At 39.9% G+C, this 14,240-nt stretch overlaps 1 protein-coding gene across 1 annotated transcript; it reads right to left on the reverse strand.

Moving 5' to 3' along the window:
• Nucleotides 1-2,104: 2,104 nt before the first annotated feature.
• On the reverse strand, nucleotides 2,105-10,715 carry LOC135466836 (sodium-dependent glucose transporter 1-like). Its single transcript, XM_064744557.1, has 4 exons — nucleotides 10,623-10,715; nucleotides 8,551-8,764; nucleotides 7,788-8,073; nucleotides 2,105-5,617 (listed from the first exon to the last, which is right to left on the reverse strand). Exons 2-4 carry the CDS (start codon nucleotides 8,689-8,691, stop codon nucleotides 3,792-3,794), a joined length of 2,253 nt encoding a protein of 750 aa, XP_064600627.1. The 5' UTR covers nucleotides 8,692-8,764; nucleotides 10,623-10,715; the 3' UTR covers nucleotides 2,105-3,791.
• Nucleotides 10,716-14,240: the final 3,525 nt, after the last annotated feature.

Consider the following 14,240-nt stretch of genomic DNA (forward strand, 5'->3'; position numbering starts at 1 on the left):
GTAACTGAAGCATATTATAAGCCCAATTAGCAACAAAGTTTGCATGTAACTATAATTGGCCTATATACACTATATCTCAGATTTGTTGGTGGAGAAGTCTGGGGAAAGAAAACAGAAAACCACTGCCCTTTGGCAGGTTTCTGACCAATCTTCTGACTTAGATGTACGTACAGTCAAACTGGCAAGAGCTTGGTCCAAGCTAGATCTGAGATCTGTTTCATTCTTCCTAGCTCAGCTGTCAGAAATGTATTAATGTGGAAGCTAAGCTGGGAACATTGTCAACCGATCTCAGAGTAGGTCCAAGCAGGCAATATGATTGGTGATTTTGGACAGTGTCAAGTTTTCAGGACAGGTAATTCCCATCTATCAGTACAATTAACTTAGCGAATAGCCATACCATATTAATAACGGGATGATGACTGGACAAAGCAAACTTTTTCTGCTTTCAAGGCCTCCACAGCCTGGCAATTAACAGAACAATGACCCAGGAGGCTATCACCAATGCTACTGGTGTGAGTTCATGTCTAGCTCATGCTGGTTTCCTTTCTGGTTGTCCGTGGAATGGTTTTTCAGCAACCTGCAGATGGTCGTGGGTTTCACCCGGGCCCTGTCTGATGTTCTTCCAACCAAAATGCAGGCTGCCATAATAGAAGTGAAATATTCTTGAGTACGGCATAAAAATAAATATTCCACTGCCCATTCTCAAACAACACTGATACTATGATGTCTTCTTCACCAGTTCATTCATGAACCTGGCACATAGTTCTATAGCTGTACATAGAAACAGTGTTGTTAATTTGCACTCTGTTTAGCTCCAATCTTCAGACGAGGCCCTTGCTGGATTAGTCGAATACAGCACTAGTCTTGCTGGATTAGTTGAATACAGCACTGGTCCTTGCTGGACTAGTCGAATACAGCACTAGTCTTCCTGGATTAGTCGAATACAGCACTAGTTTTCCTGGATTAGTCCAATACAGCACTAGTCTTGCTGGATTAGTCCAATACAGCACTGGTCCTTGCTGGATTAGTCGAATACAGCACTAGTCTTGCTGGATTAGTGAAATACAGCGAGATTAGTCAGCAATGGTCTTGCCACAGTCAGTGAGATTGAAGGGAGTTTGTCAGGTACATGTACCTCGCTAAATCGGTGGTGTACTAAGCTGACAGCAATCTTATAAGTGAAAAATTCTTGAGTGTGGTGTTAACCGATGAAATGAATCCATCCTTAGGGGCTTTGTCAGTAGCACAAATTGGAAACAAGCATAATGGAAGAACATGTACGGCAAAAGTAATACATGCCCTCTGTGACATCCAAGTCCACAACAGAACAATAACACCTAAGTCTTTCACTTGTCTCTCTACATGCACATAGCAGATTCTAATTGATAATATCCAAGTACTCCCAATAAAAAAATGCAGGTATTGAATCCCGTCAAAGTCTATTAGAGAACAAAAATGGACCTGTTGAAATTAAACAAAATAGCTCAAAGGTGAGCTTCACCTTTACTAAGTTTTCATTTCACACGATGAACCGTTTTGAACAAAAGGGCTCAGAAAACTGATTCCTGACACACAGAGGAGGAGTAAAACTATATACTAGTCCCCTCTGTTAATGGTAGGGATTTAATAACGCCGCTGGCTCAAAGCCACGAGTCAGCAATATCTAGTTCCATGTCCGCAGGGAAGTTTTTTGGTAAACAACTTAAAATCATGTTAGTTACCTTAGATTTCTAGTTACTGCTAATGACAGTACACTAATTCTCCTTGGAGGACTGATTTGTGTCTGTTTCTAAACTCCTGAAAGTCTGATTCTGATTATTAACATGTCGTTTATTGATTCCTACATAAACACAAGAATGTTATTGCATTTACTAGTCAGTCATACGTCTGTGTAAAAGGAACTGTTGCATGTAGTGTTTCCAACACAAATGTTTGAAAACATTATGTAAGTTTCAAGTTTTCCTTAACCATGCATAAAAGATAAAGCACTAAAATCATTTAGACAGTAAAATGCAAAATCTGTGCATTTGTTGACAAGAGCATCCACAAATCATGCTAACATAAATTGCTCACCATACAGAGTAATCAAAAGCTTAAAAAACAATTATTCATGGTCGTAATTTCTTGATGTGCTTTTATGTGTGAATTTCTTCTAAAATCTTTCTTCTAAAAAATCCATATTTCAATACAAACCAAAAGCTAAACGACATGGTTAGCTTGTGCATAATAAATTATGTACTGGATCACCCAATCACTGTAAAGATCCCATAAACATGTTTAGCTCTTCAAGCATTGGCAGCAAGCTAGAATTACATGTACAATTGATCAAAATGTTGCACAGTATGAATAAAGCATCTCTCCACCACACAACTAACAGGTGTAAATTGACACAATTACATATTTGATACGAACAATTTTGATGATGATATAATACATGTACAATTCTTCTTTTACACAGAAACTTACATAATTGGCAGATATGCAGTTTTAAGACTTAAACACCAACATATGAACATATATGGCAAAAGCTAAAGGTTCATATAAAACTCCCCATCCAGAAAAATTCACAATAAAAACAAATCAGTTTTAATGCAGACACTGACTGTTAAAATCGTAACATGTTCACACTATCATGCCAGAGTGGAAAAATTGCATTATGATGGAAAATTACACTCACTGCGTATCTCTCTATATGTGACGTATGAAAACATAACAGGACTACTGCCGTTTAATATCCACTATACGAGTATTTACATTAGGATAGACATGGTTCGATCTATGTCCACAAGAGTTCTCTCCCTTGCCTGCCTACATGGTTTATTAACCCTAAGTTTGGCAGTAAGATCAACTTTCTTTCTCAACTCTCTTTCTCATAAAAGTCCAACAAATTTCATGCTGCACTTGTATTTGTGTATGTTTATAATTGTATAGTTTGTAGTAATTTATTCATTATAACAGACCTGTATATTTTTGTGCTTGTAAAACCACAATACAGGGTGTCTCCCACTATACTGTGCCAATAACTTGAGATTGAGTCAGGGACGGATGTACACAAATACACCAATTACATAACGACATCACACATTTCATTATGGGAGTTTAAGTGGGGTAAGGATTGACTGGTACATCATGGTAGGTTCTAATACTAACCGTATGGTGTCCTACTCGTGTTGGCATTGAACCAACTTTTTCTGTTTGGCTAAAAACTGATTTCTCTGACCACATTTAGATTATCCTAGGGCAGGTTGGCAGGGGATTATGTATTGTTTTTTACTTTGGCTAATGAAAAATATAGGGGTTGTAAACAAATTAACAGTAAGAGTAAAATTTTAAAAAAAGAAAACATCTTCCAAAATATCCTTTAGGAGAAGAGTCCTTATTTAGAGGCTCCGCGAGGGTCCACTGAAGATTTCCGTGGAAATTTTGATAGTACTTTCTTTGCTTTATTTTTGTTGGAAGTGAGTGAACCTTCAGAGTAAAATATATTTTAATATTTGCAGGACAAAGTGGATCACTAAAGTTAGTTTGTCATTTCCGTAGATCAGCTTGTGAATGTCACCATTATTAACAATTTACCTTTTATCAAACCTAAAATCCCACAATGCACTGCACAGGAGGTCAATACACATCTCACCAAACCAATACAACCATGTTAATATCATGAACTGATCACAGATATACATGTACCCTCTATATTCTATCATAGCAGTTCACTGGGATACTCTCGGTACAGTAGCAACAATGTTGTGTAGAGTGTCAGGACTTATTCCCATTACAGGACAGCTGACCACTTACTCCTCCTCACTGGAGCGCAGTGGTTTATAGCTAGTGCCATTCATGTCCAGGTTAAACTTCACTCTCTTTCGTTTAGAACTGTTATTTTCTCTGCTAAATATCTCCACATCGTCACCCTGACTCACCATTTCCATGGACTCGCCCTCGTCCAGTTTGAGGAACTTACTCACACTGTACCGGTCTCCTCGATTAGAGGCCAAGTTTTGCATAATCACAAACAGTACACTGGCAACTGTGCTCATGGCCAGTATTATGTACATTAAAGACATGAGGCTTATCCGAGTGAAAAAGTAACCCGTAATGACCGGCACGCACATTTCCCCGAGGGCAGACCCCACAACCATGACTGCTGTGGCTTTACCCGTCAGTTTCATGTAGCGCTCTGCCCAGGAGAGCCCAGTGGGGAAAATGGCAGACAGCCCTAGGCCTAGAATCAGGGTGCCTGCCCACAGCAGGTAATGGTAGTGACTCACCCCAAAGCTCAGAATCACCGATGCCACCAGGGTCAGCACAAGGTGTATGATTAACATGACAGAGGGGCGGCAACACCGTGCCACAAAAATAGCCATGCCTCGTCCAGCGGCCATGGCACCCCAGAAAATGGCCGTCACTATGGTCCCACGGTCTTTGGACCAAGCAATCGCCTGAACGGCAAATGTCATGACAAAGCCTCCATAAGTGACCTCCATGCCGACATACATGAAGTAAAAGATGAAGAGGAGGATGAGCATCTGGAAGCGAAAACCCCGTGACTCAGTTATCTCCCCTCGGTCCTCGTCAGTTCCCACGCTGGTCAGCACAGACTCACGCTTCTCCCAGCAGTACAGCGTGATGAACAGAACGCTTGACAGCAGGAGGAAAACCGCAATGATCAGGTATGCAAACTGGATCTTTGACATGTGTTTAATGGCCTCCAGCGTGCTCTGCACGATATCCCCGACAGCCTTGAGGGGCTTGTGGGGATGCACTGTGCTCTCTGCTGGGGTAACTGTCATGTTAGGCAGGACACTGATACTGGAGTTGTCACTTGTCTTCTGAGTACTTGTACTTGTTTGACTAAGCACAGTGGCTGTAGACTGTGATGACTGTGCTTTGCTTGATGTAGGGGTGTGGGTGGATGGTGTGGTGACTGGTGCTTTGCTGGCTGTGGTTGAACCGGGTGTAGTGAGAATCACTGTAGATGTCTCTGGGTTGGCTGAGCCTATATTAGCCTGAGATGATGTGTTAAGTAAAGGTGCAGACCCTGTTATATTCTGGCCTTGTGAGGCTGTGTTGTTGTCTGTTTGGTTGGCGTTAGGCACCGATGTGGGCTCAAAACTTGGCTGAGGAGGTAGGGTGGGTGAGGCAGCTGACGAGCTGGACAGTACATCTGGCTCTCGCAGGTGCTTGGTGGGATCCTCTTCGGCAGTGTCACCACGTAGAACATCGTCACTGGCTATGGGTTTCTTTGGCTTAACAGTTGTCGGGACAAACTTCAGCGTTGTTGTTAGCATGGGGCTGGAGCTGCCTGTTAGGTTCACCTCAACCTCCCGTCTGGCAATAATGTGTTCCAGATTCCAGGGCAGGCTCCGAGGGTCTCTGTTCCCCTCCTCCTCCCCATCTGGCTGGCCATACTGAGGCATCACTAGTGGGATATTTCCTCCCTGGATGTGTAAGATCCCCGAACTCGTGGCGTTCAGAGAGGAGTCCACCGCCACTGCTGACAGGAAGGGTTTGGCCAGCAGAGGGGCGATGAATGCCCCAACCCCAAAACAGAAGTGGAGTGTCTGCATGTAAGGTCCACTGTTCTTCCCCCAGATCTGGATACAGTAGATGTTTCCACCTGGGTAAAGATACAAAAAAGGTGGAAATTCTTCATTATAAACAAACAAACATTTTAGGACAATGACCTTGGTTTAAATGCACTCTACTTGGCCCTTTGAACTGCTTAGCAGAAAACAGATCCAAAGTAACATGACTTTGTTCATGACAAGACCTCTAAACTACCTAATGTCAAATAGTCCATGGGTCAAGGCCCAACATTTCACAGATTGGTACCACTCAGGGTGGCCAGATCTTTAGTTCATGTTTTCATATAATAGCCTTAGCAGATGGGTAGCTTTATATAGGTTATGTCCCTTTTAATAAACATACTCATTGTTCAATTTGCTAACTCATATGTCGCCAACAGTCACAAAATAACAGTGCTATTTGAGCCCCCAGTCAACTTTGGAACAGAGGGTTCACCTGTAGGAATATTTCCTTAACTAATACCACGGCCACAAACACCAAAAGAAACTACATGACTTTTGAGTCTTTCAGAGAGACATTCACACTCTCATTTATCTGTGAGCGTGTGCTGTTGATGTTTAATCAACATCTTGCACCTTAATTTGATGTCTTAATTGCATGATGGCTTTAATTACAGAACCCTGGGTGTTGGCAGTCACTGGTTTGTTGTATAGTCAAGTTGTCTGGATAAAGGAGAAGACTACTCTTCTCTTCCAAAAAACAAAGTAAAGTGATTCATCCAACTCACTCTGAAACATGATTGTTTGTTGACGTTTTGACCTTGATGTTACATGTACATCTGTCAAGAGCAGCACTTTTTGATTTAGAAGAACATTCCTTATTGGAAGAGTTTTTTAGTGTACGTTTTCATTAACTTCTAGTCAGCTTTTGTTCCTCCCTTGCACTACTTCTGGAGGAACAAATGAATGATTATAGATTAACACCCCTATTTCTGGAAGAAGACTCATGCTGGTGTACAATCTAGAGCTTCTAACACACGACTGCAGCACCTAGGTCTGTCTTGTGTAGGATCCTTTGGTCAAGTGTTTGGATTGCTGTTCTAAGTCTGCTGCCATCTGCATCGAGCTAATCAAACTGGACAGGATGTTCGTGTTTTTTTTGTCCATCAGGGAGCAACTGCATCTACATGATAATCCTTGAAACATCTTTGCCTGTTTTACTGTTGGAAGAGAGTACGGGCACAATGTCATCTTTAAAGAGGGAATATCTTCAAATTATTGAACAGCTGGGTTGAACACTCTGGAAGTAGTTGGAGTATCCCTAGAAAATCTACAAGTTATAGTTACAGGTTAATCACAAGTAGCTTTGGATAGTAGTCAAGTCTCTGTCATGCTAAAAATACTACTAAACTAGCAGTTTTTGAGAAAACATTGTTGAAATTTTCAGAGTCATCAGCAAAACAATGAATGGCGCCTGTCTGCTCCATTTGCATAGTAGTGAATTCATCAACAAATGACATATCCATTAAGTAATGAGTTGCTTTAGGGTCTATTCAGTTAATGCACTTATGGCTCTATACAAGTATGTTTGTGCTATTTAATATAGTAATTTAGCAGCCTGCATCACGTGGCAAAAACCTTACGTGACGTCACTGTTCACCATATGGTCAGAAAAGGGGACTCAAGAATCCTGTGTTTTAAAGGCAATTAAATAGGTTGTAAGAGTTTGAAAACAAAATATTTTGTCTGACGTACACTTCCTACAGTGTTCTTTTTTTTGTCCAACTGCAAAGTAGACATTTACACTCTGCATAAAGTATAACATAATAATTTAGTCCTTAATCTTAGTGTTTGGTGGAACTTTCAATTACGAGTATTTTTGATGGAAAGTCAAAAAAATCTCATCAAAGGTTTGCTCTGACATTGTTGTTTTCAGACTTGTAGATTACAGGTAATGAAAGACACGAACGTTTACTAACCTGAGCTAATCTACCTTAATAATGGTTATTGCTTCATAAACAATGCAAACCACCCTTTTAAATTGGTGTTATTATATACATAACTGAGAGTCAACCATATATATTGACGTTTTTCTTCCTTTTTGTAATTTGCGGAATGCCTTATTAGGTAATTTTTCATTTTATCAAAATGTGTGACAAGGCTACCATTGCAGAAAGGCTATCATGTCTTAATTTACTTCTACTGACCCTATAAACATGTCAGTGCATCATAACATAAATATAGAATGATTGTAAAACTTACCCGTGTCTAGAAATCCCATGGATATGCCTTGGAAGGAGATCATTACTGCGAGAGCCAGAAGCGTCTGACACCAGGGGGCAGCAGCTGTCGCTATCGAGGTGAAGAATAAGATCACGCAGAGCAGAAGTTGTTGATCAAAGCGATCAAAGAGAAATCCTCCGAGGATGGATCCGAGTAGGTAGCCCCCAGAGCGTGCAGTGAAGATGTAAGTGATGTGTAGTGTGTCTGTATTCACTCTCTCCATCAAGTCAAGCAGTGTGGGGCCAGGGATAGCGATACACAGGCCCTGAACACAAACAACATCAGTATAAGCTGGTAAGCTAGAATTCCTTGATTTCATCACAGCAGAAAATTCTCAAAATTTGTTTCTGGCTCAAACTGATTAATGCGGGTAAACAACAAAAACTTCTTTGTTTCTCTTTGACCTGTCCATATCTTTTCATACATCTTTGTGCATACATGTTTATGTTTTGAATATAATGTCAAGATAAATAGAATGTAATCATGATAATTTCAGGGCCTTAACTTGGCTTGGGTCTGTGGACTTGGATTTCTAGAGCAAAGACAACCAGAATGATCCACGCACCATTACACCTCCAACCCATGCCCCTCAATCCTCTTGAAACTGTATTGTTTTGTTTGTTTTTTTCAATGTAAAGCGGTAAAGAAAAATTACAACTCAATTCAATAATATATATATTCATAATATAAATTTGTGAAGAGTTCTTAACCCAATGAGAAAATGGTGACATAGGTTACAAACCAGAGCTAAAAATGCCAGCGAGACCCCAGCTGTTTTGAAGAGCTTGAGGCACCATTTTTTACGTGACTGCGGTTTGAGCCTGTTTGTGAGAAGAGTGGATTGGTCAAATGTGACCTCGTCCTCATCATCTGCCATCATCATGGTGCTCAGTTGTCCTACTGTCAATCCATGTCAACAGGGGAATCAGGTAAGACGACACTCAGCAACAGGATATCTGCAACAGAATTTGCACATTATAATTATGTGTAACGTATAATTTACGTATAATAATCAAAGTTTTCAAACAACACAAAAGAATATTTCCACGGCTTTCACTATCATTTTGGACACAAGGCTACCCTGAAAAAGTAGTCACCTACCTGATAAAAAGAATTAAATATACTAAAATAGGGGCCAAAGTAAACAGCTTTCTGCTCAGTTTTCTACACAAGTAGCAGACAAATAGCTGGTATCCGCCTTCTAATAGCCCTCGGTATTAGTAATATACAAGAAGATTGTGACAAAAAATACACTGAACAATATGATTTTATTATCTGTATAAAGATGAGATGTCAGAATTTCCTTCACTGATAAAAGTGATATCTCAATGACAAGAGTTAGATATCACTTTTGTTATTACACACCCCGGCGCCAAGGCGTCACAAAGAAACATTTTGTTTTATGACGTTCTAATCCTAGCTTAGCAGAATGACATCATAATACAAGTTCAGTCCACTTAACATTTCTTATGTCATGCAACAAGTCGTGACATCATACAGGATGTCAAGTGCGACGTCAGGCTATATACACAAATGTGTGAAGGTCTGCAGCTAAAACAATGCTTAAACTTGTTCGAATACACAAAATCATGCTATTATCAAAACATAAACAATAAATAGAATACTGCACATTGAAAGTTGAATATCATAAATATTTTTCTCGTGAAAGATGGAAAAAATAACCCGATATCATAATAAGATAATTATCATTTTCACATCTCTCACTCGAAAAATATTTATGATATTCAGCCTTCACCGTGCAATATCCTCTATAAGTTATATACTAATAACTGTGTAAACAAAACAATTTATAACAGAAATCCACAACTTAATAGTACATGCATGTTTCTATGATATGAAACCTATCAAGCCTATCCCTTACTATGAAGGGAAAGTAAAATCTATGAGATATATACTTTATGATTAGTTGATACAGCCACCTCAATATCAAAATGACTGCTTCCATGGCCTCATGATTAGACATGTTACAATGTCCACCTTGAAGTCAAAAGCCCTAGGTGGGGGGTCACATGTGGGTGGGGTCATACCAAAGACTTTAAAAATGGTACTTGTTGATGCCTCGCTTGGCGCTCAGCACTGTGAGGTTTGAGCAAGGATATATGACTGGTTGCCCCATTGTCAGTATAATGTGACTGGGTGATGTGTCATGTCTGGTGTCTCAGGCATGATACTTCAGTGCTGGCAGAACTTTGTCGACTTGCCCTGCCATAAGAAGACACGGTAATGTACACACACCTAATGATTCCAAATCGCCATATGTCTGAAAAATTGTACGACATAAAACCCAAACATACATGTACGTACATTCAATAAGACATTTACGTATTGTATGTGTATAACAGTTCCAATGAACTGTTAACTTATATGACGGCAGTAACGTTTACTTTGAGGAGAAAACCAGAGTACTCGAAGTTCACTACCGCGCTTCACTACCTACCGGACAAACCTCCTGACTTTAAGCCGTGGCCGTAGCAGCGATGGACATCTGAACAAGTTTTCATTTAAGACGAATTTCCTACTGTTGAGTTCTAAAATATTTGGAACTTCAAAACTATGTCATCTTTTCCACTGTGAATTTGAACAATATGTTCTACGAAATTTACGGATTATTCACGTGCAACCGTCACGCGATTCTGTTCTTTTTAGTATAATTTTTGACATATCAATTATCACAGTACTGTTGTTGTTGTAATAACTCCTTCACTCTTTGCCAGAGGACAACGTGTATATGAGCTTGTGCTGAGTGAACCATATCAAACGAATTTCCATTATTACGAATTGTTGTCTATTTACCAGAAACTCTCCACGTCCTCATCTGAACACATGTATGTGCCACATCGCTATGTTTTTTCTATCAAACTGACGTTGTTCTTTTAGCAGGTGTCCAGCAAACAGCGCCCCATTACGCAATAAGGGCAGTAACTCTCAAAACTAAAATAATTTCATGTTGTAGACAGAGTATTGTCCCCTTGAACGCACCATTCATTCTTGTCACGCGTTCTTTCGAGACACAAAATCCCCTAAAGGGGGAGAAAACCAAAAAGCATTATATTCTCTAAGGCTTTTTATAACGTGGAAGTGCAGTTAAATATTTATGTTGTAAGGTGAATTTTATGGATCATATTTGATATAACTTAGCGAATGATAAAAGCACTATCTCATTCAAATCTAAAAATCACGACTATGATAAAGAAAATCACGCCGCAAGTATGGCCTTTAAAGCCCACCTTAAAATTTAAACATTTACCAGTAACTGCACCTTTCTCGGTTCAAAACAATGGTAATAAATAAATAAATAAATAAATAAATTATTTAAAAATGGTCTCTTTGCTTTGTTTTCGTATTAGGCCTTCTGTGTGTTAACTGTGAGGACAACACACCATTTTAAGTAATTGTATACCACTTGACGTCTGATAAATAGCAGTTGTAATCATTGAATTTTTTTCTCAACTAATTCTCAACAAAGCCATATGGTGGTAGGGGGCGTGTAATTTGCTACTATATAAGCATTTACACGAACAGTTAGAATAAAATCCTAAACGAGGCAAATGAACAGGATACGTATTTCACTGGTCACTTTATATTATACACATATTGGTAGATACGGTTACCATGGACTTTCGGATGAGGAACATTATACCATTTTTGGGGCCTCCGTGGCTGAGGGTATTAACCTGCTAAAGCAGCACAATGACTCCGGAACCCCCCCCCCCCCCCCTCTCCCCCATCAAAGTGCTCGCTGTGAGTTCAAGTCCTCATTTCCTTTAACTTTAGAACAATAGTTGAAAATCAGCCAGATGCTGTTTAACCTCAGTGCAACTGTCGATACTGGACCATCGAGTTGAGTGTGACGCCATCAGTACTCGAATTTCAAGTATTGGGCTAGGCGTTCTGAATAGTTACTATAGGACATATCTGTTACTTTCATAGCGGCTTATAGGATGGTCGAGTAAAGGGGTTTATGCTCGTCGGAAATTTTTTTTCCAGATTTAATTTCCCGCTATGTGGAGCATTCCGAGAGACATTTTATGACGATTTAAGACTGGTGTTGATGGATTTATTGTCTTATTATTGTTATTATTCACTGGCACAAAAAAACAACATTTATTTATTTATTTGATTGGTGTTTTACGCCGTACTCAAGAATATTTCACTTATACGATGGCGGCCAGCATTTTGGTAGGAGGAAACCGGGCAGAGCCCGACGGAAACCCACGACCATCCGCAGGTTGCTGACAGACCTTCCCAATTACGGCTGGAGAGGCATAAAAAAATTAAAACACATTTTAGAGTTAGGCCTATATACTGACCACACCCACCCGAGGTGGGACAGCACTGTAAAAACAAATGATGCATCTTTATAGCAAAATTGCTGATTGGGCTACTCCTCTCTGTAGATTTATTTATTGATTGGAGTTTTACTCCGTACTCAAGAATATTTCACTTAAATGAAGGTGATCAGCATTATAGGGGGGAGGAAACCTTGATTGACTTAATGACTCACTGTATAAAATCTGTTCATTATATAGGCCTAGCAGGACTTAGTGTAGGCCTTGCAAAACATAGTGAAGTCCTATATAATACAGGGATTTTATACAATAAGTCATTACGTCAATCAAGGTTTCCCCCCACCATGTAATGCTGGCCGCCGCGTATAAGTGAAATATACATCAGTACGGCGTAAAGCACCAATCAAAAAAAAAATACATAAATGAAGTCAATCGGTCCACCAATCAGTCGGGTGTTAAAGAAGAGAGCGCTTGTACCTCTAGTAGTTAATAGTCCGGTTCTTCACACGTTCCCACATGTACTAGTATACAAAGGTTTCCGGTGACAGAGCGAACTGAGTATACGGTGGTACGCCATATTGGTGAAAGCCTAGGGATCTCCGACGAACCAGCACAAGTGCTGTCGACTTCTTTTTGCCATCAAGACCCCGAGGTCAGCGGGGTGAGTCATTCTGGCTGGGATTGAACTACCACCTGGAGTAATACCAGTTAGTGTAGGTGTTTCTGGCGGTGTTATTCTCTTGATTTATGACCGGCCCGAATAGGACAGTTGGTAGAGCGTCCGCTTCGGGACCGGTAGATCCAGGATCAATCCTTGATCAAGTCACACCTAAGACTTTAAGGATGTAACTTCCTCGCTTGGCCTTCAGCATGAAGGGGATAGCGCAACGACTGGTTGACCCGTATCAGTATAATGGCTCGGGTGGGGCGGCTTGCTTCGGTAAGTCGTCTCATTGAAGCAGCACTAAATAAAAGAGCGGTGGAAATCCGTCCTGCAACAAGGAGGCACATTACACGTACATGCACCCTTCATATCGGACATTGTCGACATAGACTTGCCGTGCAACAAGGAGACACAATACATATGTATATGTATATACACCTAATGACACCTCGTCCCCATATGACTGAAAAATTGTGAAAAACTGTTAAGTACTACGTTAAGCCCCAAGCATTCATTCATTCATATCGGACATTCGAATATCAGCCATCAACCACATTGGACGTTCTGGGTAATTCATAGCAAGGCCAATTTTCAAAACAATCTTCAGCGCAAAGCACCAAAGACCTAGTCTAGCATGAAAATATTACGAATAGTGTAATACAAGACAGTGTAATATCACGTAAGAAATTAGGTCGGATCCATGCGAAGACAAATTGTCAACAGTTTTCAAAGATGACTGTAAACTCCAAAGAATGTTGTAGGCGAATGTATAAAATAAGTATCCAAAACGTCCATATTGTTACCCTCCAAAAGTTATTCTATTAATTTTAACAGAAAGTCTGTTGTCTGAGAGATGCTAGAATGTATTCTGTTATTATAAAACCACATTCTGTCATTTTCTGCCTGTAGAGTCTGCCATAATATCCCGTCAGAATCTTTATGTTGAATGAATAGAATATCTGTATTATATTTAACCGAACAATCTGCTGGAATAACAGAAAAAATTCTGGCATCACTCAGACAACAGACTTTCTGCTAAAATTAATAGATTAATTTTTTGAGTGTCATTAAAATATTTATCTTAATTGCGCTTTGATTGCAAATGTTTATATATCCAACGTGTCCATCTGATTAAACACGATGGAGATACGGAACCGAGTTAAGCGGAATTACTCACTCATGAAGTGACAGAGATTCTTGGTACCCCGTCCATATTTACTGACAAGAAAACTGTACACATTGTTAAATGTAAGTGTGAATTAAGGCGTTTAATGGAATATCCCTGGTGCACTAGTTTTTGCAGTAATAAATTGTGACATTAACTTAAACAGGTGCACAACACCGTATAGGGTCTAACAAATGCTACATGGCGAAGTATGTATTCAGGCCTTCACACCCTATTCGTATACATGTATATGAAGAACCCATCGATATATATTGTTATCCGGTCTGCCAGCA

This window comes from Liolophura sinensis, chromosome 6 (genome assembly GCF_032854445.1).
Source record: "Liolophura sinensis isolate JHLJ2023 chromosome 6, CUHK_Ljap_v2, whole genome shotgun sequence".
NCBI lineage: Eukaryota > Metazoa > Mollusca > Polyplacophora > Chitonida > Chitonidae > Liolophura > Liolophura sinensis.